Genomic DNA, 27,468 nt, shown 5'->3' on the forward strand with positions numbered 1-27,468 from the left:
AAAGTCAAAAAGAAAGTTTCGATGTTTTCAAAATTCACAAGAACAAAGCTAAGAACACTATTCTCATTTAACAATGCTTTAGACGTAAAGATTACAATAAAAGTGACTATCTTAAAAAAAAAAAAATAGAATCCGGCATAATCCTACATAAACAAAAATCAAAGAGGAAAAAAGTCCGGTTTTTCCCACCAATTAAAGAACACTTTCCTGGACAAAGAACTAGTTCTAATTTATTATTAACACTCAGATGTATCAATATCAGATTAAATATCATTTACTATATTGTCAAAAGAGTACCTGAAAAGATATCTCTTTCGTTACACGTTTACTGAGAAAAAAGTAATCAATTTAACAAAACTTTTCAACTTGATTAAATTCGTTCAGTTTAAATATTTATGTAATTCAGCTCAATATATAAATACTTGAAGTTTAAATATTTTACGTATTTAAGTTAAATACATAAATCCTTTAACTGAAAAAAATTTAATCACGTTGAAAAATTTAGTTGAACTACAATTTTTTCTCAGTGTACCCACGGTTAACAGGTGGTCAGCGCGAAACTCGCTTTTACGCACGATGTAATTAATTCACAGGCGTGTGCATAATCGGACGCCGTTTATTCGGATAGTGCATTTAATGTTTCATAAAATATGCCGCGATACATAAATTGCCTTGTAAATGCAATGCGGAGAAGTGATGTCAAAGTACAACGATACCGATATCTTCGGACGAAGAACGAACGAAGTGACGTTAACGCGTCGAAGAAGAACAGGGAGAAGGAATACGCAGGAAACACGATAAATAAAAGAAAAAAAAAGAGCGGAAGAATGCCCGCATACGTTCCTCCTCCTCCTTTGAGGTTTTTTTTTTTTTCAGGTAGGTAAATTCGCAAGAGGATCCTTGGTAACTCTTCCGCCGCTCGTTCGGAAATATAGGCTGCCCTTCAAGTGCAACCCGCAGAAACTCGATAACACCTCGAACGTTCCCACCACGATCTGCATAGCGCCAGAGCCTTCTAAAAGATCAAAGTTTCGCGAATGCGCAAAGACAGCGAATTTTACGCTCCGTAAACTGTTACTCTTTATCTCGATCGGAAAATTTCATTTTCAGATAAAAAGCATCTCGCGCGCGACCGTTTCGTACGTCGATTATTGAAACGGATGGAACGTTGCGAAATGCGATAAGGGGCGGTGGATCGATTAAGGCGCACTTCGATTCGACGGTCACAAATATCGGTCGTGACCGACGCGCGCGCAAGATGCGTCGCGCGTATATATACGTGCGCTTGCACGCGCACAAATCATCATCCGCCGCCTCTACGATCGCACGGAGGAGCGTATCGCGCGCGTATCGCCGCGTGAGTCCACGCGGTTGACGACCTCCGGTTTTAAAACAATACCTGTATTTCACCGTCGTACTCCACCTTTCACAACCGGTCGCGTCCGTCGTCTCTCTCTCTCTCTCTCTCTCTCTCTCTCTCTCTCTCTCTCTTTTGCGCGAGCAAATATTAATTTTTCCTACCTTTCCGCGGTGTAGCGATAGCGAAAGCGAGACGAGAGAAAGCGCGGTCGTCCGGTATAGGCGGCACTTTCTTGGAATCCTGCACGAAAGCACGCGAAACGGGGAAAATACAGGACGTGAACGGACGGTGAGGAAAATACTTCATCATTTGTAATCCATCGATCGCGAATTTTTGTGAATTTCTCGCGCCGCGCGAGAAACTCTCCGCGAGCGGGCTTAAACTAGATACTTGAATTCGTGCTATTTTCTAACTCGCGCTCACCGGTCGAACGAGAGACCTCCGCAGGCTGCAAACCCAGCGAGGAAATAAGGTAATACGCTCCAGCGTCGCGCTGTTTCTTCAACCTCCGGCAAGTCGATGCGTGGCAAATAAATATATCGGGTAGTCCATCGGAAGGATACGCGTGCGTTTCGCGATTCTCTACGAGTCCCTTCGCAAAGAGTCCCAGTCACTTCGATCGCGGCCTCGAACTTCCTCCGCAATCCACTCGCAATCCGTATACGTATAACATGTAAATATACGTACGTGTCGTGCATCGAATGTAATTTATATCTTCATTAAAACGTTCCCACGACGTTTCGGGGGCATCGTTCTCGCGCCGCGCGGTCGTGCACCATTATTATTAGACCGTCGCCGATGAAGCCGCACCGCCGCACTCGGGAAGCGTAAAGTTAACTCGCGGCCGTTATAAGTAGGCCGAAACGATCCGTCCGCGTGATCGCACATGCAATCCGTACAACGCGATCCGATTCGCGACGAGGCCTGGCTTTCTCTTTCTCTTTCTATCTCTTAAATTGAAGCGCACGCAGATCGCACTCCCGTAATCCGCAAGCACGAGCACAGCACGAGATAGAAGCCGAACGAGAGCGAACGGAAGATCCGCGACGACGAGGAATGCAAGAATGCAGGCAGGCACGCACGCACGCACTCGCCGCCAGTAGCCTGGCAACACGCTCCACTCTCCACTTGCACTTTTCACCGCTCCGGTCTTCCTTTCCCTCGCCCTCCTCCGCCCGCCCACGCTCTCCGACGGATGCAGACTGATGTCGGTCGGTCGCTCGGTACTCTCGGGGACTCCCTCCAATACCGTCCTCCAACGTTCCTCACCGTCAGGTAGGTAGCCGGGAGGTGAGGGAGGTCACGAAAGGTCGCGCGCGAGACGTTACACAACTTCGATCCTCCTCGGCGCGAGAAGAGATGGTTTCTCTTCGGAAGAAACGGGATAGACGCCCCTCGATATTCGCCAAGGGTGACTCGCCGGCGTCCTGGCCGACGGCGTTCCACTCGATTGACGTCCTCCTCGCGGAGCGCTCGGCGCTCGGCGTCCGTCTCTTTCCCGCTCAAGGCTACGACGAAGAGGAAGACGCAACGCGCGAACCGTGCATCGACCACGGCGCGGTATCGGGGTCGAGAGTTCCACGACCGAGCGCAGCGCGGGCCACCTACCTACCTCCTCCTCTCCTCGGCCACGACGGCGGCAGAGGCGGCGGCGGCGGCGCGCCGCTCTCACTCTCTTCTATCCGCGCCGTTCACCTCCTAACTATAATACTACGCGCGCGATTGGCCGGTGTACTTGCCGCGTCACGGCGAGCGCGTCGCCGAGCGTCGTCGCCTCGTCGCCGAGCCGGTGCTTCTCCTCCCCGGTGGTGGGCTGCTTGCGGCCCACCGCCGACGACGAGGGCGAGCGGCGCCTCCTCGCCTCCTTTGGCTTTCAGCTGCTTGTTCGCTTCTTGGCCTCGCGCGCCTCTCCAACTCTTGGACCGACATCTTAGAGAACGAGGTCCTTGGCTTTCTTTGCGAGAGCACCTCTACTTTCAAGGTGCTCTTATGATTTTCCCAATTTTCACGAAACTCGTCATTTATTACTTTTAGATTATTATTATTATTTTTTATTATGTCGAAAATTAATCTTAAAGCTTTTTAACTTTGCTTTTTAGCTTTGCACTTTTCAAATTCCATGGATATTTTAGAAATATAAAAGGTAATAACGCATTTATGAGTTGCATTCGGCAGAAAAAGCTCAGGGTGCGTTTAGTGTTTTTTTGTTTCCATTATAATTGGTTTCTATTGTAGTAAAGAATTAAAGGCAAGAATCAATCGTATTAAAGAATCACTGGACGCTCACTGAGTTGTTTCTTCCGCTGAATGCAGTCATTGATATAATAATGGCAGATTTGCCTATTAGGTCTGCAAAAGTCCTTGGTTTGACTTCTTTCGTCTCTAGAAAGGCTGCTTACGCACCCTAGTAAATGAAAATCCTCTTTGCATTTTCCATTCACAAAGGTGAGGAAGCAAGTCTTCCAAACTCTTCTTAACAATAAGAAAAACATTCTTAATTCTTTTACAATTACTAGATTTTTCCGTTAGATAAAAATAACGGGAGATTAACATAATCTTCATAGCTTTTCAATTCTTAATATTACACATTTTCGTAATTGAACCTACTAAATCTTTTTGGCCCAAGTTAATTTGTGAAACGCTGACTCGCTCGCTCTACTCTGAAAATTAATGTATTCACTGTCTTATAGTGATTTTGACTTCATTAGTGTATTATCACTGAAAGATTGGTATATTTATTTCATCACTAATAAGTTATAAGTCAATGTATTTTCACAGACTTTACTGATTTTTCACTGATTGCACTTTAGATAGTGGTGAATGGGAAAGTCTGTAAAGCATAACAAAAAGGCACAAGGAGAAGATGTAAGAGTCTTAAAGCACATTTACCTTTCTGAATTTTTCTATTGGACAAAAGTATCCCGAGAAATTAACATACATTTTCACAGCTTTTCAATTTTTATGATACATTTCTGTAAATCTCAAAAAGTTAGAATTTTCTCAAAGTATAATCTCGAAATTAATTAAAGAATATTTATTACCTATTTGTTCTAAAAAATTTAGTTCTGAAAAAATGTTTTAAGCCGTTTATGATTTAAAAATTACAAAGACCTCCGTGTGTTTATTAAAAATATTGATTTAATATTAACTAAAAGATTTGAGCAAAAATGTGCTTAGCGACGAGCATTATTGTATTTGTATTACTATTAAATTTATTATCATTACTATTAATGTTATTACTACTATTAAAGTTGATGAATATTCCTGCTTAACAATGTCTAATATCTCATATGTAGTCGCCTAATAAAACGCTACAAGTAGCATATTAGCCTTAATTACAAGTAGTAAAATCAGTCATTAGAATAATGCTTTTCTTGTCACATTGTAAGAACAGAGCGAAATTTTCAAAATTCCGAGAAATACTCGAGTTTTCTATTTTCATGGAATTCAGGAAACTTTTTAATTGTCCTCTCTCTTTTTCGTCTTTTTTTCAAGTTTCTATCGGAACATTTTATCAACATTTAAAATACTGTTTTAATCCCTGGAATCCCTGGAAAATTAATACAAAGTTATTTCATAAAGCTTTACAAAAGAAAAATAAGTATCTTTATAATATAGTAGTTAAAAATTTTTTTTAATCACTTGATTAATTTATTTCAGTAGTAGCTATGTGTATATTTATTATACATTAACATTTTTCTCTTATATACTTTATTTTATCATACATAAAAATTTAAAAGTTTCAACTTGCATAAAAACTTTACCTTGTACATTGGAAGAATTTTCATATAATCTTGTTATCTTCTATTAATCGTATTTATTTCTATATTACAACACGATAACTTTGAGTTTATTTTTTACTTGTAACCATTGCTTGATCTGTACTTGCATATTTAGCGCTAATGTATATGTAAACAAGATATCAATAAAAATATTCAGTGTAGATTTTCAAAGTTGCTTGAGCAAGAAGGTCATTGCAAGACATATTAAAGGCACCAGAATCTACTGTGTATCGCAAATGGGATCGCCATATGGTGACCGTAGGTGTTGCGTTACATGGCGATTATTATGGAGAATTATGCGTATCCACGTGTATCAGTGGCTGAAATTACGCTTGTCGCGCCTCCGCTGTCTCGACACGGGGAGAAGGTGAATCGGCGGGAAACGCGAGGAAAAATCGAGATGAGAGAGAGTCAGGGACGAGAGAATGAGTCTCATCATCAGGAAAGAGACGGACTTTCGAGTAGCGTCGGCCCTCGAGGAAGGTCGCGTGTTAAGCGGACAAGAATGCATATCCTTGCGAGGAGGCGCAAGCGCGATATAAATATGCGCTTCGCCTTCGTGTTGCACAAGCGGATAGCCATTACGCATGAACGATGACGCACAACTTGGACCTTCGGGACGCCTTCGACGAGGAAGAACGGAAGGGATACGCATAGGGAATGAATGCGCATCTAGAAGAATGCAACTTTCGATTCCCGTTATATTAAGTTACATAAGTTCCCGTTAATTTTATTCGGATTCGAAATTGTTAAACAAAAAATGAGGAATGTCGCTCTTCCGTTCAGAGGTATTTCTTTTTGCACTAATGTCAATTGTTACCCCGAAGTTTTACGTTCGTCGTATTTTTATTGCTCATTTTTTGATAGGTATGTGATAGTGATACACATGTTTTTTGTTAACTTTTTTACATGTCTAGAATAAAGAAACAATTGAGAACATTCCAGACCTGAAGTGTAAAGAAAACCATTATTCGATCTTTCTATTCACTTAAAATGAAATCTGTCTCTTGAATTTAGAATTTTCGTCAATTCCAAGAAGTCCGAACCATGGTGCATCCAAGTTGGCGGTTCAAGGTCGCTAGAAAAGTTCGGTGAAAGGAACAGTTCCCCGTCGAGACCCCGTTTGACTAGTCACGGCAAATCTGCGCGTATTAGATGCAGTTTGCATAAATTAAAATAAAATAAAGTGTATATCCTCGCAGAGGGGGGGGGGGAGGGTTCTGAGTAATGTATGCCGGGATCATAAATCGAAAATGATTTAAACAAAATCCACGACGTTCCCCAATCAACGGACATCTTATCAGGACGATTACGTGTCGTGCACCACTTCTCGCGTGTCTGCCTGTCTTGCAAACTTCATTCTTCGCGAAAACTCGACCCGAAGTGACGAACGCGACCGTAACATCGACATTATTGCATTTCGCAATGAGGCGTCGTATATGAAAAAAAAAAAAGAGAAAAGAATTATGTCACACTTGTCAACGTGTTTATCTGCCGGAGACGGCGCGGAACGCCAGAGGGAAACCTCGGAGCGCGATCGAAGTCACGCTATTATTATGGACGTTGAATCGGTTGCAAGAGAGAGAGAGAGAGGGAGAGGCAGCCCAAGTCTCATTCTGGGGCGTCGTTGTCGCCGTCATCATCATCGTCGTCGTCGTCGTCGTCTCGACCTAATTCGCGGACACTCGCGCGGAGGAGCGGCCGGTCTTGCACGCCCGAGATGTCCCTGAGCTCCAAGGACGCGTTCTCGAGCGCGTTGGTGAACCACGAGCGCGCTTCGCCACGCTAGATTGCAGCTGGCTGCCAGCTTAGATCGAGGCGTAGATCCAAGCGCAAATATGTTAACCAGCGACAAAACGCGGCACGTTTATTTTTCCCCTTGGTAAATGCACTTCGACGTAGGTACTTTGCCCGAGCGTTCTGAAGAACCGAAGAATCTTCATGAACGAGTTTCAAGTGTTCGAGTCACGGGGACAGCACGTAGCGGCAATCTCTGTAAATTTAGCAACCCATTTTCACGAAATATTCATTTAATTTATAAAACCCTGGCTCTCTTCCACAGAATCTTAGATATGTTTCAAAAGCCCTGACATTTAAGTAGAAATATGGGATATAGATACCAACTTTTGATTCACGTTTTTTTTTTTGCACAAAAATCGATCGTAACTTTTCTTTTTATCGGAATCAAATTGGATTCAATCTCCATTTCACGAGAAAAGTCTTCACAAGTCTTCTTCAGAATTGTTTTTAAAAAATATAGATTTCAAAAATTTTTTTGCCCAGTGTGTGTCGTGCTAGGATTAATTAGTCAGTTAGTTAATTATAATTAGCCAAATAGAGGCAGTTTGATTAGTTTACTCAGTTAAGATCTAAAGCAAACTATTCAAAGTTTGACTTGCGATTTAAAATGCTCCCCACCCCTTTGTCGTCTCAATAGAGCGCAACAAAAAAATGAACAAGAAAGAATAGAGGCTAGTAGAGCTAAATTCAAATATAGCCAAAGTTTATGTAAATATGTCAATGACTTAATTAAAATGCGATTTTAACGTAATAAAATAAAAATCTAAATAAAAAGTCTAATAGAGTAAACAAATAAGAGTTATACATGCTAATCAAGCAATCAAGATTATACTATATTCATTCCTGTGTCATTCCTATAATAAAACAGATAGCGTATCTTCTAAAATTAAATAAAAGTAAGCCATACGTCTAATGTCGTAAAGGTCGACGAAAGAGTGTAATGTTGATTTCATTAAATGAAATAAGAATGCAAACGCAATGCATTGTAAAAACGCATATCGCAATTCACCGTGGGTTATGTGGCTGTTCAACTTTGTGTCCCATCGATTGCTAGGTCAGTCACGTCAAAGTCCATGGTACAACCACAACAAGTTAACACATATTTATGGCTTCTTTCAGGTTGCGAAAACAATGGGTGTTTGAATGAGTATTCTTCGTCATTGAGTATTGTTCGGTTCCCTTCGTTTTTGCTTCAAACCTGACTACTTTAGTTTGTAAAAAAAAACACGCAACATCCATAAAATAATTCTTTCTAATAATATTTCTTTCTCTATTTTCTTCCATTTTTAATAAATTTCTTGCACATTTGTAAGATCGTCGGGACTAGTCAAAAAACGAACAAAGAAACGAAAGAACAAATAAAATATTGTAAATTTATTGGAAGCAAAATATTGTAACTTCGAGAGGCGTTTGACAAAATTCAAAAAAGGTATCGATATAAATAATAGATAAGGAAATCTATTATTTGTATCATTTCCCGGTCATTGACTGCTTCCATGAGACCATAAGCTAAAGTTAAATGATACTTCAAGGTCTTGAACGCCTTCAAGCACGTAGTATCATCAAGCTCTCTCTCTTCTTCTCTCTTTGATGTTTTTTATCCTTCTCTCCACGTTATCTCGTCCTGCCTTATCCGTGCGACACAGTTCGTTCTACGAGAAACATCGACGTATCACGAGAAATGGAATGACGAAAGGAGGACGGTCGATTCCGAGGTTACGCGTAGGTCAAATTGTCGACGGTAAAATATCTGGTAGAGATCTCTGGTGCATCAAAGATTTTTTTCTCTTCTCACTTAATAGCCCTTAATTCCCTTATACATTAAAAAAAATTTTGTTGAAGTATCTAAAAATTTAACCACAGATACAAATCTGAAAATAATTTTATTGAACCACCAAAATAATTATGTAAGAGCCTAGAATAAAGATAATGCTGCAAATAGTTTCTAGGAAATATTTGGATATCCTATATAATTATTATGATAGTCCAACATAATTATCTGTAGATTTGTATCTGGTCAAATTTTTAGATACGAGAGTGATCAGAAAAGATCTCGGTCGCGACTATAAATGGCAACATTATCTGCAAGATGGCAAGATTTTTTTCCTACGTTAGTACAACTGTCATCCATGTGAAACTGTAAGTTATTCTAATTAAGTAGTTTGTTTTATACAGTAGGAGTGTTGTCTGTATCCTTTAAAATGGATAAAATTGAGTATCGTAACCAGACTAGACGAAAAAATTTGTGAGAAAAGATCTGGTTTATAGAAAAAATACTTGTGTAATTTATTTATTACATATTCATCAGTGAATATTCGTACCTGCAAGTTTCAGACACAGTTACGTGTTTCAATCAAAGTTCATTTGTTTGGAGAAGATTTCTTAAAAAAGTTTTTAGTATTAAACAGTCTTTACTATACAAAATAACTGAAACAAGTACTTAATTCATTTTCTCGCAAATATGATCGAAGAACTTTTAACCCCCTGGTTTCTGATAATATCTCTTTATTGTAAATATGCATAATTAATTTACTATTTATTATATTTAATAATAATTGTTTTGAAGAATGCTGTTATTTTTATTTCTGTAATTCAGTAAAGTATCGATGTTTATATTTTAGGCATTGACAAATGAATTTCTCTTGACCACATGTTCAATATCGGATTGCCGTTTGCGTCGCTCTTTGTATATAACTGTATGCGTATTGGGTATGCTATTATTTTAGAATGTGGCACAAGCGATAATGTTTTCTTCGATATCGATAACGTACAACGTAACAATCTCTTAGATTCGAGACTAAGGCTAAATGTATCGTGTAATTTATGTGCAACAAATTATAGTAACAGAAGTGAACTACATTAATCGAAGATCATTTCAAAATGTTATTGAAAAGATGCCAAGTTTAAACTGCTTTATTATTAAGTATTATTAAGCAAACGCAACGTTTTAGCGACTAAATAACGAAATTGTTGTATCAATGCTAAGATTATATTACTTATATATTTTATATTAATACACTTATTTTTATGTTTCATGTATTATGTTATACAAGATGGTACTTTTCACATTCCTATAATTTTTGCATCGTTCATGATGGTTTGCGCGATTAAATGAGTACATGTAAAATAATGAATTAAAATCCTCGGTGCAATCTCGGTGTGTTTGGTCATTGCAAGTGCACACGAGGATCACAAGCTCGATGGTTCCGGCGATTGCACCGATAGCCACGTGGACGAGTGAATCCACGCGCCTACGCTGACAGAAAAAGATACTTGATTCAAATACATATTTATTTGAATAATACTCATAATGTATTTTTTTTAAAATTCATAATATTTATTTTAAACAATTAATATTTTCTAAATTATAAGAAGTATTACTTGTTTTGAATAATTATTGATTTTTTATAAAGTATGTTATTAGTACTATTCAAATAAATATTTGAATCAAGCATCCTTTTCTATCAGTGTACATTCGTATCGGTCCACAATACAGGGAAAAATGTAGGTGCAAAATATCTATTATGTCGATATCTTGTGCACACTTTTAAGTTCGTACCGTTATAATGTTACAAAGAAAAGTTTAACATTTCGTAATGCGTACACGATTTTAAAAGTGTAAGAATCTGTGGATTGAATATTGGAAATCTATGGGTGCACAATAACCATTACATATATTGGTTGGTCCTTCGCAGCACCTCGTCGTGCTTCGAAAAGACTTTTTTTTCTTGTGCACACAAATACTTTTTGTTGGAAACTATTTACCTTTACTCTCCTTTACTCCTAATGAAAAGCGGAGAAACTCATTGTTCTCCAAAAAGAAAAGGGCAGCGATATTTTTATTCGAATACTTTTGTCCGCTTCTGAGCGAAAAATTCAACACCTGTAATTTTATCACTTCTTATGACATATTGAGTTTAAAAAATATTACTTTATTGTGGCATAAACAATTAAAAATAAAAAAAGTCAAGCTACAAATAGATAAATAAGCTATAAATAAACTCCGTCTCTTGGAAAACAGAAATAAAAAAAATGTAATAAAGAATCTTCTCGCTGGCCACGTGCATGCGTTTTAATGATGTGCGCGCACATCTACCTTATGCCAAGAAATTGTCAAATTAAGCGAATTCGGATGTTTCGTACAGTGGCTTAATATCTTCTTCCGCATGCATAATTTTTGACGTAAGATATGCGCTCATCTCGTGAGAACAAAAGAATTTAAAAAAAATAGCGAGATAAGCTACCGTTTGCAAATAAAAATAAGTTTGGATAAAATAACACATAAGATCACTTTAATACAGTTTTAAAATATGGCAAATGATATTTTCACTTTTTTTCTCTTGATAAGTAATACACAACCGTAAAATAAATGTGATACCAGGTCGATTTTTGCCTGTCATAAAGAGAGGAAATCTTCCTCTTACGTGTATAATAGTTACTATAGTTAGCATTCGTATATTTTGAGGATTTCATAAGTACGTCACAAGTTACAGCACCAGATGCCCTATTCTGTAACTCTTAACGACACTGTCGATATTGTTATATTATCGTTGCGCACATATTATATATGATAGGTGCGCGATATAATATAACGATACCAAACTCTCATTAAGAGTTACAGCAAAACTTCACAGAATACAGTGAATAACGATATAGCACAAATGCACAAATTTAATTGCCAACGTGTCATTTCTCGCCTCTGACGTCACAATATCAATATGGCTGTAACGAGGAGCTAGGAGACAGTAGGTATGCAATGAGTCTTATCTAATGTGGGAAAAAATTATTATTAAGAATCAGATTATAAGAATCGGATATTATACGAGCTGTCTTATAATTTGCCACCAAGTATAGCAGACTATGAATCTCACCACTCAATTAATTCGGCTGATCAAATTCAAGAATTGCTAAACCATACAACATATAATTGATCGTATTATTTAGTTTCTCTTGTCCATTTTTTTTCAAAAATTATAATTTATTTACAATTAAAATTGAGAAGAGACCTACAACGATTATAGCAAAATCTAGTACACAAATAAAATTTCTCCCTATGTTTTTATATGTATTTTCTCTGTGATAATATTACATATTCCGATTTCATGTAAGGTTTGTGTTTCAAGACCAACGAAAATTGCGCATGAGCTCTAGAAATAGTAAAAATTCATAAAAATTATTATTAACTATTAAGTCCTGCGACTCGAAAAACGGCATTTCTCTTATTTCTTGTATTATTCACATATTCACGTATTTATTAATAATTAATAATTTATTATTAAAAATATCATAATTGGACAGAGAACCTACGCTCAATTATCACTATAGCAAAAATCACAGACTTTTTAAATTAAATGTAGTGTTATCTGTAAAAATTGTAACAAATTATATAGATCAATTTTGTACTAAAAAAGATTCTTAACGATAAAATCTATAATTTGAAATAATAAAATACTTCAATAATTAATTAAAATATAATATTGAATATTAATATAACAGCGCTGTATTTTTTTACATCAAATTTTCTTAAGCTCATTTTTTATAAATATATTACGGGAACCAAGATTGCGGTGCTTGTTTCATAATGGCAGACGTTATAATAATGACTCACCATACACTCTCGACGGGAATAAGACCAATTGCCATTAGGAAGCCTTCTTGATCCAATTTCAAATATTTTCTCTGGTTCAACACGTTCCGTTCAGCACGTTCGTTAACAATAGGTAAAACTGTTTTGGTATCTTCGCCGCCATTTTCGTCTTCACAGGCTCTTTTACAGCTCCGTTGAGCGTCGGGTTTATCGGAAACCGCCATATTGGCGCCATTAGACGCTTTAACACGTGTCCCGGATCGCTTCTTTTCTGTCTCGCGAAGCAATTTGAAGCAAGGCTGCACGGGTATCGGCACGTCTATAGTAGGTACCGCACCAGAGCGCAGTCGGTTCCTCTTCTGATTGCCCTGCATGATCTGCTCTCTGCTCTCGTCCTCGTAGAACTCCTCCAGAAAGTGCCGAGAGCAGATCCGTGCAGTGTTGATGTTAAACGGCGGTTCTCCATTTGTTAAGGACTCGCGGCCGCATGCGGTCACCCATCGCTTACGCAGCTCGGGATTGTGCGGAAAACGATGATAACGCACGGCCTGCCTGCGAGTTCGGCGATGGCTGTTGCGGCACGTGGCTACCGCGCATTGCGGCATCTTGAACGGCGACGTGGTCTCCCCCTCGTCGTCGTTGGAAACGGTCTATATAAGAGGCGCAGGAAGAAAACGACGATTGAAGCTGACGTTGTACCACGCATCCGCGCGCGCGCACACGTGAATGCACAGTCGCGAGCGAGCGAGCGAGAACGTGATGATGACCGAGCCGGCAATGGACGAGATTCAATCCCCCGAGATTCACGCGAGGCTAACTGACAACGGTTGAATGACCGCTACCAACTCCGTCCGTCCTTGCGATGCTTCCTCCTCGATATGCTCGTGATGAAGGCCGTGGTCCGACTGAATCGAGAGATCATTTGGATATGTAGCAGAGCTGCTGAACGGAAGCATCGCCTCCGAGCCAATCATTCGTGTTACACGCCGAAGGGGCCCGAAGGGCGCGCGATAATCGAAAACTAGTGGGGGAGATACCTAGTCGTAGTAAAATGGAGAAATTCATCTCGAAGAAAGTAAACTGCAGTTACAGTAAAATAAAGGAAAAGACTGAGAAGACATTGATGACATGATGGATTCCAATTGAAAATTTACGACATAAGTAGTAACGTAGTAGGAAAAATGGTTGAGACGGTTTTCTCCTCTCTTCGAACCTTAGTGCCTTAATAATTTATTATACCACTGATGTAGTAACCACCCCAACCAATAAACTAATTAGAGAAAGCTTCAATTTATTAAAAATGCATTTATGTATGTCTATTACAAACAAAAAACTTTCCGCATTACCAACTGAACTTATTATCAAAAAAACTGCAACAGTTTATCATTTCATATTTTTTAATTTGTTCCTTTTGTCTTTCGAGCAGTCGGGGTAATTTGTGGCTTTTTATTTTCAATTACAAAACAAATCTCCGAGTCTAAATTTTTGTTTGTATAATGAGAAAATATTTTAAATAAAAAATTGCTGCTAAATTGATGCTCTTGCCGAGATGGAGGAGTGCTTCCGCTCCTCCCCTGCAGCACTATGTTATTGGTCACGAATGGTAGCGAATCGGAAGAAAATGGTGAGAAGACGACAAGCGAGAGGTGAATCGCAGCACGCATGTTGGAATGAGATAACAGATGCAGAAAAAAAAGAATTAGAGAAGTGTCCAGCGTCCTCGAGAGATGTCGCCTCATAGGCTAACATCAGTTTTCGAGGCGTTCCCCAAGATGGCGACATTGGACGAGCCGGCCGGCGCGTTGATCACCACTGATCACCACGCGAGGGGACCCGGTGAAAGAGACGTCGCGTGTGGAGAACGTGACCAAAGAGGAGGATGGTACGAGACTGACAGACGGAACAAGAGAGAAAGAGTACGAGATACTCACTTCTTGCGACGGACGTTGGCGCCGGAAGTGAGCGCGTATATATATTAGGAAGACGAAAATGAAGGAAGCGAGGGGTAGTTGGAATCATGTGAAATGATAAAGCGCGACGCGACGTGACATGACACGACACGACACGGCACGACGACAGCGACGGCGACAGCGACGAATTTACCCGCGCTCGCGACGCAATTCCTCCGAGCACTGGCCTCTTCCTCTGATCAGTCTATAGCAAGAGGTGGCAGGCATAGCTACTGGCAGCTGCGTGTATCCGTGCCTGCGTGAGGCACCCAGGCGGTGAACCAATCCGCTCCACCGCTGCCGTCGCGGGCAGGGATGACGAGGACGTTGTGGAGGGGGCCGCGCAACCCCAGGTTGCAAGAAACTGCCGCGCGCGCGAAGGCCCTCGGCGAGGGGGACGTCGGTGAGAGGTACACGGGGAAGAGGTGGCGGGAGGTCATGGGGCCGCTACCATGTACGACCGAGGGTCCTTCAGGGGGTTCGCCACCCCTCATAGCGCGCCGTTGCACGGTCTTCCGCGCTTATCCGGCGCGATCAACCGCTATCGCCGTCCTGGCTTTCACTCTCTCTCCGCTCATATTCCTATGTATCTTTTACAGTTTTCATTTTAAAGTTGGGTTTTCCTCTTTGTAGGCTCTCCTTCTTCGCTAACGACCATCTTCTTGCGCGCTTGCTTACACATTGTTTTCAACATTTGCGTACTTAATTTGTAGTGCCTGCGTAGAGAATAAAACTCTCAAGCATGTGTAAATGGTCTACGTATGTATTGCTTATATTTGCTTTGTCCTTATAGCCTTTATCTTTTTTTACTTTTGTTTTTTTCTTTTAATTTTTCATTTTGATGTTATCCAAAATAATGATAACAAATATTTTTCTATAAGTTTCAAAATGGTACAAAAATCAAACCAAGATTTCTATTTTTAAGCATACTAACGACTAAGCCCCACTGTATCTACTCTTTGTAGTATACATCATTACTAAATGTTTTCTTTCCTTTTTTTCATATTGCATTTTTTTATCTTGCCTGTAACAGTATACTGTTATCCAGAGAAATATCTCCATTATCAAAGTTTGAGAACAATTGTTTTATCACTTAAACAATTTATATACGTTATTTCAGCTTTTTCAATAACTTATATTATATTTTATTGGAACTCATTGTTATTGAGAATTAAAAAGTATTATTCGTTCTTTATAATTTCTTAATTTATAGCGGATTTTATTTTTATTTTTTCAATTCTATTATATATATTTTTTTCTTCTCTTCTATTTTAACTTTTAATTATTTCAAATTATCCTTATAATCTTGTATAATTATTGCTTACAATTTTTGCACATAATACATCTAATTGTTCTCAATAGAGATGTCAGAAAATGTTTAAAGCAGTCATCTCCTTTTTTTCCTTTTCGTAGCACAATATTTTCTTGTTGCATGTTGCTCGATTCGTCTGAGTGACCTCAAGTCCTCCCTCGCGGGGCGTGTTGAATTACACGTCGTTCCTTTAGTTGTGCACTCTCGACGATTATTCGTAATACGAGTACGATGGTGCTGCGAGAGAGAAAGAGAGAGAAAGAGAAAGAGAGGGGACGGGAGAGAAATGAAGAGGTTCTTGCCGATACCGTAACCAAAGACTATTTAATCGTCGCACACTCGATAAATAATGTATCGAGATTTCATGTCTGGCATATCAAAAGGAACGTCTTCGATTCACTTACAATGTGACATCGTTTATCATTCTGGTTTCCAAAAACATAAAAATAGGAATGTCTATTCATTTTAATTAAATTAAACTTTGGAATAATTTTCAAAAACTTTATGACTTTACAAATACGTATAAATTTTACGTTTGAATCATCATACACTTTATCACTATAATAATACTTTAATATAGTTAAATTTAAATTTTTATTATTTGTTGATAACTTTGTCTTATGTTATTCAAAATTACATGGGATTTAATAATTCAGAAGATATTGGAGAACGAACTCCTGAACCTATTTCGATAGCGTTAAAATCTCTCGCCGCCAGAGTGACCCGCTGAGAACATTGATTCTCGCTATTTGCATGGAATCCTATTACGCGCATAAACCGCGAATCATTTCTGCCATTGTCATCGATCATGATAGCAAATATTTTGTACAGCACAGAAAAGAAGAAAAATTTAATTATACTTAAAACTCTATCGACAATCCGGAATAATCACGATAACATAAAATCTGTTTCATCGGACAAATTAATATCTCGTGAAATTGATAATTGTTTAAAAGAATACGCGTTTCCCCATTTTCCTTTTTACAAGATTAATTTTTCATCTTTATAGTAGATTAATGTGTTAAAGAGTTATAATGAATTCCTTGTTACAACTTGTGTGAAAAAATGCGATCTGTTAAAGTTCTGCGAAGTTATACAAAGTTTCAGAACAATCTCTTATCCTTAAAAAAAATTTATTACTGACTAAATTCTGGGATTTTTTCTTTTACAAAACTTTATCCAAAGCTTAATTTTTTTATTCATAAGAGAAAATAGATTATTAGAGATTGTATACAAAAAGTAGACAAAAACTACATATCTTATCGTATGCGTGCTCTATGTAAATACAATCAGCTGATGTCGCGATTGACAGCGAGTGATACATACTTATTCTGCCTGGTGAGTAAGCACTAATGCGTTAAATATACTACAAACTTTAAATTTTTGCTAGAAAAAAAAGATATCTCATAATCAGTCAAAAATAGTTTTTTGAAAGAAATTGTTCGAAACCAATTACTAAAATTTTATTACATTTTATCGTTTAAATAACGATAAAAAATATTAATAAACAATGACTGTTTTATATATATATATATATATGTGTGAAAAATATTTAATTACAATTTCTCAGAAAAGTACCCAGATAGCACAGAGAGTTCAAAAGAACTTAATTATATATCACCAATTATGAATTCTTTTTGAGAAAAATAATTCTTTTTACATCTCAAAAAGAATTCATAATTGGTGACATATAATTGAGTTCTTTTTGAACTCTCTGTGCTATCTATCTCTGGGTATCTATCAAAATCATAACTGGGAATATTATTTATTAATTATATATATAAAATAAACATCCATTCTCTCAATGCTTATTTTTTCGGAAACGTATTGGTACCACGGCTTCTCGTGCAATCTCGAGAAAAGATTTGCAGGAGTCTACGGAGGCTACATCAAGAACGTTTTTGTGCGGCTCATCCTCTTTCTTCTTCTTCTATCTCCCTACTCTTGATTGTTCGCGTGGGTCTCCCGATCGCGAACGAAGGGAAGAAGTTGTCGAAAAGACGAAGAAGAGCGGTCGCGTACAGAGGAGACTTGCCTGACTTCACTGTGGTTCACCAGCGGTTTCACCACTTCAAGCGATGCTTGAATAAGGACAGACCAATTTCCGGCAGTTTTGCCTCTCGCTTCTCATCGCGCCACGAGTCCCTTCACTCGGTCGTGCATTTACTCCCGACACGAGCTTCAGGAGCTCTTGCTGCGAAGATTTTTCAAGGAGCACTTTAATCGTGACATTTCTCTCGGACATAATCCGTATTATAAGCTCATGAATGATTTATTCAAAACTGCTTAAGGAACTTCAGCTTTTTCAGGAAAAATTATCCCCCCCCCCCTCTCAAGAAGCAGATGCTGCTCTGCAAAAATTAAATTACATTATTACAATTTATATGATAAAGACGTATATGTTTGTAGTTTATTAATCGGAACTTCCTGATTTAATTTCGTAACATATTGAAACTTAAATACTCTTTATCTAACAAGATTGACGTCAAATCTAGATAAGACTCGAGGCTTTCCTCATATCTATAGACGATGCTGTATCCGTTATCCGAATAATTTCAGTCATTTGGCTTGTTGGGAATACCGACGGACCAAATCAACGTCGTGAGAGTTCCTTCGGAACTCCCGGTTCCGCAAATATCCAGAGGTCTCCGCCTTGTTCTCATAGGTTCCTCCATGGCCCTTTCCTCCGTAGTATGCGGCCAAAGACAGAAATGGAAAGGGGAGGGAGAGAGATAGAGAGAGAAGGGAGCTCGATTTGCTCACGCATCTCTCTTTCTCTCTCTCTCTCTCGCTCTCTGATAGTCGACACCCAGAGTACTATCCTTCTCCCGTAGGCTCTCTGGTATACGTGACTGTTCGGCTCGCCGCTGCTACCACCACCGTTGCTGCCACCGCCGCTGCCGCCGCCACCGCCGCCGCCACCGCCGCCGGGGCGCACAGCTGGCGCAGGAGGGAAACAACGTCGTGGGCTCCGTGACCACCAGACGCGCCTGGAGAACGACGATGGATGATGCGCAGCTGCGACGAACAAGGATGAAGTGGGGCAGGTCGAAGAAGAGTTTCAGTCTCCGCGGAAAACGATACCTTGCATGGCTAGCAGGCAGGCAGGCAGGCGGACGAGCAGCCATCAGACGGACCGGAAGGTATCGAGAATATATCGAGGAGAAAATTTTGTCTCTTGCGCATCACTTTCCTCAAGCAATCCTTCACGTACGCGAGTGAATCACCTCGCCTACGATTTACACGTTATTGATCGGCAAATTCAAACAATCAGCAGAATGAGACATGATGCAAACGGAGTTGGACTTCAAATTAATATTGATTTTAAACTGTAATTCACAGTCTACTTTTGCAAGTTACAGTTGGAGAACGCTCTCTACGTCGCATTTTCAATAGATTGCGAGATCTAATTACTTTTTTCCAATGAGTTTACTGAGGCAAGAGAAAAGTAAGAGCATCATACGTTTCTGAGACCGCGTTTGTTGACATCACGCCCAGATAGCAACGAGAAAGGCGAAGCAAAGGGAGAGAGAAAGAGAAAGAGAGACGAGAGACGAGACACGCTCTCTCGTCGAGGGGGAGTAAAAGGATCGACCGTGGGTCGAAGCGTCGACCAACGCGATACATCCTCCTCTCATCCTTTCCGCGATGCTCACATGATAGTTTCACGTGTAAGGAGATTAGCTGTAACGATCGAGCAGGAATTAAAGTATTGCGCACCATGTCGCGCGATTGTCTATAATGTTCTCTCCTAATTTACATCGATACGTATTTTAACTTTAAATGCGCGCGATGTCACGTTTTTATCGCGCGAAAAATTACTCTCATATTTTTAATGTCGAATCTTCGACAACACTTTGCGCATCTGCGGCGAAAATATGCAGCTGCGACTGCATCGACGCCATCTTTATTGCATCATATCAGCACAATTTTGCAAGGACGACTGACTTGAAAGTGGGCGAGTGAGAGATAGAAATTCTTTCTTGTCATGAGCGCATAATATTTTGTAAAAGACATCTTGAGCCAAACTCACATGTCCAATATTAAGATATAAAACGTCTTAAAAATGTCACTATACCTTTTAAATATGGTAACTCAAGATATCTTTATATTATTTTAATGAAATCTTTATAACGTCTTATGTTCTGAACATTATGTTATTCAAAACCGCTTTTCTATAGAAATATATATACAATTAATCTTTTCTTTATATTTTTTTCATTTTTTGTTTCTCCCCTTTTATGTACAAGATCTGACTTAAAAAAGGTAAAAATCTCGTAAAAATTGTCTGACATTATAAAGCATTTTTCTATTTACTTGCATTATCACATTTCAAATAATAAAACACAGAACGTTAGTAAATTTCTTGTCTAGAAATATAATACTTAAGAAAAGGTACAAGAACTGTCAATGCGACTTATGCGTAAAGAATGTTGACTTTTGAAATCCCAACATCTATAGATACAAAATGCTCTCTTCCTCTTTAATGAAAAAATTATTCTTTCTTAAGAACTTCTACTTTTGCCATAATTTTATTTTCGAAGGTTTATTTGCAGATAAAATAGCAAAATAGTCAAGTATCTTGATCTATTCAAGCAGCAGAATAATCAAATATTTGTATCTATTAAAATAATATTTTTTTCCTCGATTACTCGGCCAAGAATATACGAATTAATTGAAAATAGAAAAAGCATCCTGAATGACTTTAAGAAGATTGTTCACTGAATACTTAGAATCACCAACACTCTCCAGATACATTAATCTTTCAAGAACAGAAAATGTATAGAAAATTCGTTTAATATTTACATATAATAAATAACAATTAGCTTTGCACGCACTTGTAAGTCTAGAAAATCTGAGACTTAGGCCAGTATATTCATAGTCGAGTCTTATTTTAAGATCGTCTCAAGTAATGTCTTAAGATGCTAATACGGTGCTCTGTGATTAGTTGATGACATCTTAAGATACTTAAGATGATCTTAAATATAAGATTCGACTATGAATACTAGCCTTAGTCATAATAGTATGGTGAATAAAAAAACATTCCAATGTTCCTAATGTTCATATCAAATTAGAAAAAAATGTTTTATATCGTCTATAGTATTTATAAAAGAGTGATTTTCATTTCTTTAATAAATTAAATATTATAAAAGAACTAATTTTGCAAAGTGCTTCTAAAATATTTAATTTATTGTAAGAAGTGGAAGGTAGATATAAAAGACCTAAATCTTAGCTACTCAGACACTCCCTTTAGTCTTTCAAAAAATCGGTACAAAAATTTTCAAGAGATTCTTTCTCAAGATATCATTTCTTCGAAGATCTTTTCGAACTGCTCATTACAAACAAAGAGAAGAATACCTTTTGATGATATCTTTGGTACACATGGATGCGCTAGGTGGTTCACCCTTCGAGAAAGAGAGAGAGAGAGAGAGGAGAGAGAGCACATCACTCACGTGGTTCCTCTGGTCTCTACTTCTCTTTCTCTTCTCGCCTGGTCTTCCTCTTATCGTCGGCGAAAGAGTACGAGAGAGAAAGGGTGATAAAAAGAGAAAGGGCGAAGCCCGCGCGGTCGAGAGCGGAGAGGGGAAACACCCTTCATCCTTGAGGTGGGGTCACCCCGCAGCTACCGCTTCGCCGGGATCAATACCCACCACCCCGACCAAAGTCCAAGCCACTCTCTCTCTTTGCCTGCGCCCACTCTGTCTGCCTGCCAAACCTGCCAAGTCGCGCGCTCGAGTCTCCAGGGAAGACATCGAACGGCATCTTCCAAGCTCTGGAAGCTTCTACGATCTGACCGATCTAGGGATCGTTCATTCACGATTCAGGTCGAACAGGTCACAAATCTGTTCGGTTCTTTCGAACTGGTTTTAAATTAAACTCTCTTTCTCCGTCCACATCGTGACGACACGACGCGACGTCGACGTTAGCTTCTTCGACCTGTTGCTCGCAAATCGCTGATGGACAAAAAATTCACTTGGCGATTTGAGTCTATTCAAACGATATAAAAATATAGGTTCTTTGCAGATAGTTCGTACCTTCTAAATTACAATCAGTAGAAAACTCGATAAAATCAGTGAAAATACTTATAATCATCACATAAAGACAGTGAATATTCACCGATTATCATCATAGTTATAAGCATGCCACTGCAAATCAGTGAATATCCACTGATTACGACTTAGTAAGTATATCAACCAATATGTGCTCTCGAAATCTTAGTTCTGGATTACCTATCCGGTGATACACAGAATGAAACACATAATGGTCTCTGAGATCCCCAATATTAGCGGCAAACACTGGCTCGCGTTTTGTGTAGTTCTTTGTATTACTATCACAATTAAATATATATCATAGTCTCGAAGATATCTCCGATCATTTTCAAATAAGAAAACAAACAATTCGACGCTGATGTATTTCTATATTAGAATACAAATTTTCTTTTAATTATAATTGGTAGGGTCTATATCGTTGAAAATACAGCTAATAAATTATAACATTAAATTAAAATGTCAGCAATGACTCGAAATTGATTTAAATGTGCGTGAAGAAACGTGATATTCATATAAAGATAGCAGCTGTTTTTGCATCTAGGTGTTTACATAGGTACCACAAGAATCAACATTCTCTTGTGTTGCTTGGTCCCTATAATAAAATGCCGTTCGAAAAATCCGCGAATATTCTATTGGATTCCTAATGAAATCAATTTAGACTGGGAACCACTAAGAAGAGAATCTGGTTTCATATTCGAGTTTGACGAGTAATAGACTTCGTGTATGTCTTCCTGCTTCGTAAATGCATGAAATGCACCAATACTACGAAGTTCTAATACAAGAAATTATGCAAACGATGATATTGATCTAAATCTTCCAACCAACCCGAGCCAACCCTCGATCTTGACTCGGAATTTCCTGACGTGCGTTTAATTTTACTAATAAATATTTAATGCAGTAAGAATTCTAATGATAAGCAGACCCTCGTAATAGTATCATTAACTTTTTTAGATAATTAATATTGACAATAATAATAAGTTAATTATTGGACCAATAAATGTCTTAAACATAAAGTTAAGATTGCCTATTTCGGTCTGCAGCGAATCTTGATACTGAATATAATTTTTCTATTAATTTAATATTCTTAACTTATATTAATCGCGTACTGACAATTTTGTCAGTCTTGAAACACATTTATTAACTAAATATCGATGCTCAAAAGCACCTTTAAGATCCTCCTTTCCCCAAAAATTAATATTAATTTTTGCTCTTATTTTAAATTTTAAGAAGACAATCAATTAATAAAATTTTGTTCATTGTCGGCACAACGATGCGTGAAACAATCAGTGCGTCGAAGAGCGAAGGAGAAGGTCAAGGAAATCTAGCATTTTATACGCGTTCACCATAGGCTTCGCTTCGCTTCGGGAACCTGCTCTATCCGACTCTCGTTATAGCGACGGTCGCGGCGGCTGCGGCGGCGCGAGAGGGGTCAGAGTCCGTTCAGAGGGCGACGAAATTGCGAAGGGGATCGCCGGAGGGGGGGGACGAACGAGAGAGAGATAGAGAAGAGACCGGAGGGTGGCTTGATCCGAGGGTGGCGGCGATGCTGGTCGTGACGGTGGGTGGCGATGTTGGTGATGGTGATGGCGGCTTTGGCAGTGCGCGATGCTGGTAACGGACGTTACCAAGCCGCCTTTGGATCACACACGCCGAAATGACGTCATTCTCGGGCGTTACCAGGATAATATCAAGGATTCGAAAGACGAAGAAGACACGCTGCGTAGCGGCCTCTGGATCTCCGAGCGATTAATCGTGATTGGAATTTACGACGTTTCGTAACTCGACAACGATAATCCGAAGAATCCTAAACAGATCTAATATCTGATAAAAGGAAATAAGAAAATTCTTACAAGTTTAGATTATTTTTAAAGTCAATTTTCTTACTTTATTGGAAGGGAGAAGGGGTGACAGGATTTGTCCAATTCGAGAGTTACAAAACCATCAAAAATAGAATAGTATTTCTTAATGTTAAATTCTCACAAAATACGTCAGTTTCGCACGCAACTATTTTTTTTTTAATTCTTTGAAGGCCACGCCTATGAGTCCCATCGCTCAACAATAAAAACGTTTCAAACATGTAATCGAAGAAAATTTGTTATAGAATATTTTTAAGATTTTTCACTGTTCTCCAATTTCAACTCGTTCAAATATAAACAGACATTGAATGCTTTACATTTATTTTTTAAGCATTGTCCTTATAAAAGAGAATTTTTGCTTAAAAAATTTTTTGGCACTTTTTCGGGCAATGCATAACTGAATCGTGTACTTTGGAAAAATAATACTCTACCTAGAATTTTTTTTCTTTTAGCACATGTCTGCAGGCATTAATTTATGATCTTAAAAAAAGTAAAAAGGTGTTCAACAAATACTTTTCGTTACCAATGCTCCTCTTCTCGCATGTTATTTCACACAAAAGGACCAATATTTCGACACACAGGTAGCAAAAAATATTGTGTGCAACATGTGCGAATTGGCTATTGTCCATAAGAGTGCGGGGGGACACACTCGTCTTCGTCTCACGCGTCCATATCCCGCAATTTACGAGCAATTAGCAGATTCATCGTCCTAGTTGCACAAATAATACCTTCATAATACCTCAATGTTTCCAACATTCTCACCTGGGCAATATTTCAATAATACCCGATTCAAAGATGTACAATTCCGAACGAATACATCGAATCTCTTCAACTTTCTTAATACGATCTAAATTCGATCTAAATTTGCGTAAAAAAAACACCTCTTTCGGCAAGGAGGTCGATGCAATCACAAAGGCACCGAAGCGTTTTTCCCGCAGCAAGAGAAAGCGAGACTTAAGAAGTCTACAGGTTCTAGATAAAGATATCCGCCATTTTGGTACCAACTGGAATACCCTTGTGAATATAGAGCAACACAAAGAGAGGCAGGCGGCGTGTTTTCGTGCGCGTGCGATGTCCATGTGAAAGCTGATGCACGCACACAAAACACGCGGTACACGGGCGCGCGCGCGCCGAGTTCTCAACCTGACATCTGGTGCGGTCTCGGCCTTCGCCCAACAGACCGGCGAACAAAAGAATTTTCTATTTCTTCGAGGTCTTACCTTCGAAGGTTCTAACATGAAATATTTCTGACTTCAAGGTTAAATATATAATGTCTAAGGTCATTTGCCAAGATAATGCCCCCGTTAGTGGACAGTGATCAGTGGAAATCGTTATGCTTAAAAGATATGTGGTTCGCGTCAAGAACCTCTTTCCATTGGGACACGCTGAAATCCAAATAGGTACATTGCTGAGTCATTGGATTCGATTGTGGAATCTTCTACTTTTTCTTACACGTGCATTCTGGGTCCGTTAATAAACCAAGATCGAATCGAGCTCTCTCAAACATAGGTAAAATTAATAAAATCACGCGCCGACGAAGAGCAAGATGCTTGAGGAACGCGAGTCGGGGAAAAAATATTAAACGAGCGCAGAGAATCGGAGGTGCGGTCCCGTGAAACCGGGATAGTCGAGACGACGGATGGATCGAGCCCTTCCAGCCGGAGTGGTTGGTCTTCGACGATGACTGCACGTAACGACCCTACAGCGGTACCGTTTCTATGGTACCGTTCGTGGGGATTAACCCCTCTTGCGTCGTCGCTCTACTTTCATCCGGCGGCAGCGACGGCTGCTGCTGCTGCTGCTGCTGCTGTTGCTGCCGCCGCCGCCGCCGCCGCCGCCGCTGTCACGGGGTGAGACCAGCCTTGGCCTGGGACCATGGAAACTGGATAGCCTTCCCGTGAAACACGCGCGCGCATATGTATTGGTCGATTATAATTATACCGCGTCGTGGCTACTACGCGGCTACTTCGAGAGGCAGTTCGGAAAAACGCTTGTCGCACGTCGATCCATCGATCGAAAAATAAATCGCGTCTCCGATATGGTAGCTCTTCCAGAAACTATCTTGGATAACAGTTACGAAGCTGATAAAATATTATATTAACCGTGTAAAAACTCTGTGGAACATTTTAATAGATAAGAAAAAGGAAAAGCAGGAAGAAAGTAAAAAAAAAAAGACAGTTTTTATATCAAAAGAACGGACTTTACGTACTTAGATAAAATGTCTTCTTTCTATAATAAATAACTTTTTGAAGTTTTTGAAATATTCGATCAATGAACTATTGCAGATTAGCTTATAAAATATTTATATGTGAAATGATAAAGAGCGATGCAATGCAAAATACAATTTTATCGATAGCAACACGGCAGGTACCAAAGAGAAAACGTCACGTTATTTAATTGTAAATATATATTTAAGCAACAAAGTCAGGAGGTACTCACACAGTAGAGGATAATGAACCAATGACAAATGTTTGAATGTTTCTAAAGAATTCTATCCCCTTCTATTTATTTAGCGATGATAATAAAGAATGAAGAATGCAAAGGCATAAAAGGAGAAATTTGTATTGAAGGTAATGCATCACGGTGCTAGACTACTGAATTGTTGGTTTCCATAGTTAGTAACTACGTGGAAAAATAAACAGTAAGATGGTATTAATCGCAATCGTGAGTCGAACATAGTCATAAAATAAATGTTTTTATCACTTTTAACCATCGTTGTAGATACATTTAACAGCAAAAAATGTAACTATAGAGGAAATTAGATAAATTTAATCCCTGAAATTTTCTTGCGCACGTTCGAGTGCTTTTCATTGATTTAAACGCGATGCTTTTTTTTCTATAGGCCTGTTCTTTGTCGTTGCACTGCTGTACTATAAAATAAGTTAAAATGAGAAAAAATATATTTGTTTTATTCTAACTAATTGCACCAGTGCAGCAGTGCAGCAACAAAGAACAGGCCTAATATATGTACAAGCGAAGATCGAGATAGTAAGATTTGATAGCGTCTTGATAAAATCATCACAAACGCAGTACTGCGCGAGACCTTATGCCTGACATCATCAATAGCATATTGTCGTCGTTTAACCTTCGTGTCATCGAAGCATTGATACTGTGATTATGGTAACTGACAAAATTATTTATTTTTCTGTCTGTTCGCACGATATCTTCTGCATGCAACAAATATGCATATTTTAAGAAAAAAAAACCGCATGTCACGATTTACGATGTCCAAAAATAAATGTTCTCCAGCGGACAACAAGTCAATGGTACCGATAAAAATATAACTGTTGCAGAAGAATTGTATTTTTCTTGTTTAAGAGAATTATTGTTATTGAATTATTTAATTTTCTTCTTAGTTTGTTAATTCTACAACAGTTCAAATTTAAACGGTGTAACTTAATTTTCTCTCTGCAGACCAATTATTTATTTTTCATTGTTTATCTATTTCCACGAATGTAGATTGATTTTGATCTCGGTGTAACTTACAATTAAAAAAATTTATTAATTTGGCTTGATTTTTCAACTTGATTAAATTTCTTTAGTTCAAATATTTCAATATGTATTTCAGTTAAATATGTTCATATGTTCAGTTAAATTAATAAATTTTTTTTATTGTAAGTTACACCGAGATCAAAATTAATCTACATCTTTAAATTGAAATGTAAGAATGTTATGTATTTAAGTCAAACAGAAAAATATCTGAATTAAAGAAATTTAATTAAGGACAAAAATTTAGTCAAATTAATAACTTTTTTCTCAGTGTACTCGCCTT

The 27,468-nt window shown here is 38.5% G+C and overlaps 1 protein-coding gene and 1 long non-coding RNA gene across 9 annotated transcripts in view; one reads left to right on the plus strand and one right to left on the minus strand.

Annotated features, from left to right (window-relative positions):
- LOC105832542 overlaps positions 1–27,468 on the minus strand; it is a 43,881-nt gene that overhangs the window by 11,852 nt on the left and 4,561 nt on the right. Inside the window, exons 1-2 of one of the 8 annotated variants that reach the window (XM_036286904.1) lie at positions 14,461–14,633; positions 12,551–13,566 (exon numbers count right to left, since the gene is read on the minus strand). The exons of 5 other annotated variants lie outside the window; for them this stretch is intronic. In XM_036286904.1, the coding sequence (XP_036142797.1) occupies positions 12,551–13,134 (584 nt within the window). In that variant the 5' untranslated portion in view covers positions 13,135–13,566; positions 14,461–14,633. Of the gene's footprint in view, positions 1–12,550; positions 13,567–14,460; positions 14,634–27,468 lie in introns of those variants that run through there. 2 more of the 8 variants (XM_036286906.1, XM_036286905.1) reach the window with 2 other exon arrangements.
- On the plus strand, positions 14,803–26,901 carry LOC118645569. The gene is made up of 2 exons (XR_004963282.1): positions 14,803–14,888; positions 18,625–26,901. It is a non-coding gene; the product is annotated as an uncharacterized LOC118645569 (long non-coding RNA).

This window comes from Monomorium pharaonis, chromosome 5 (genome assembly GCF_013373865.1).
Source record: "Monomorium pharaonis isolate MP-MQ-018 chromosome 5, ASM1337386v2, whole genome shotgun sequence".
In the NCBI taxonomy this organism is placed as follows: domain Eukaryota; kingdom Metazoa; phylum Arthropoda; class Insecta; order Hymenoptera; family Formicidae; genus Monomorium; species Monomorium pharaonis.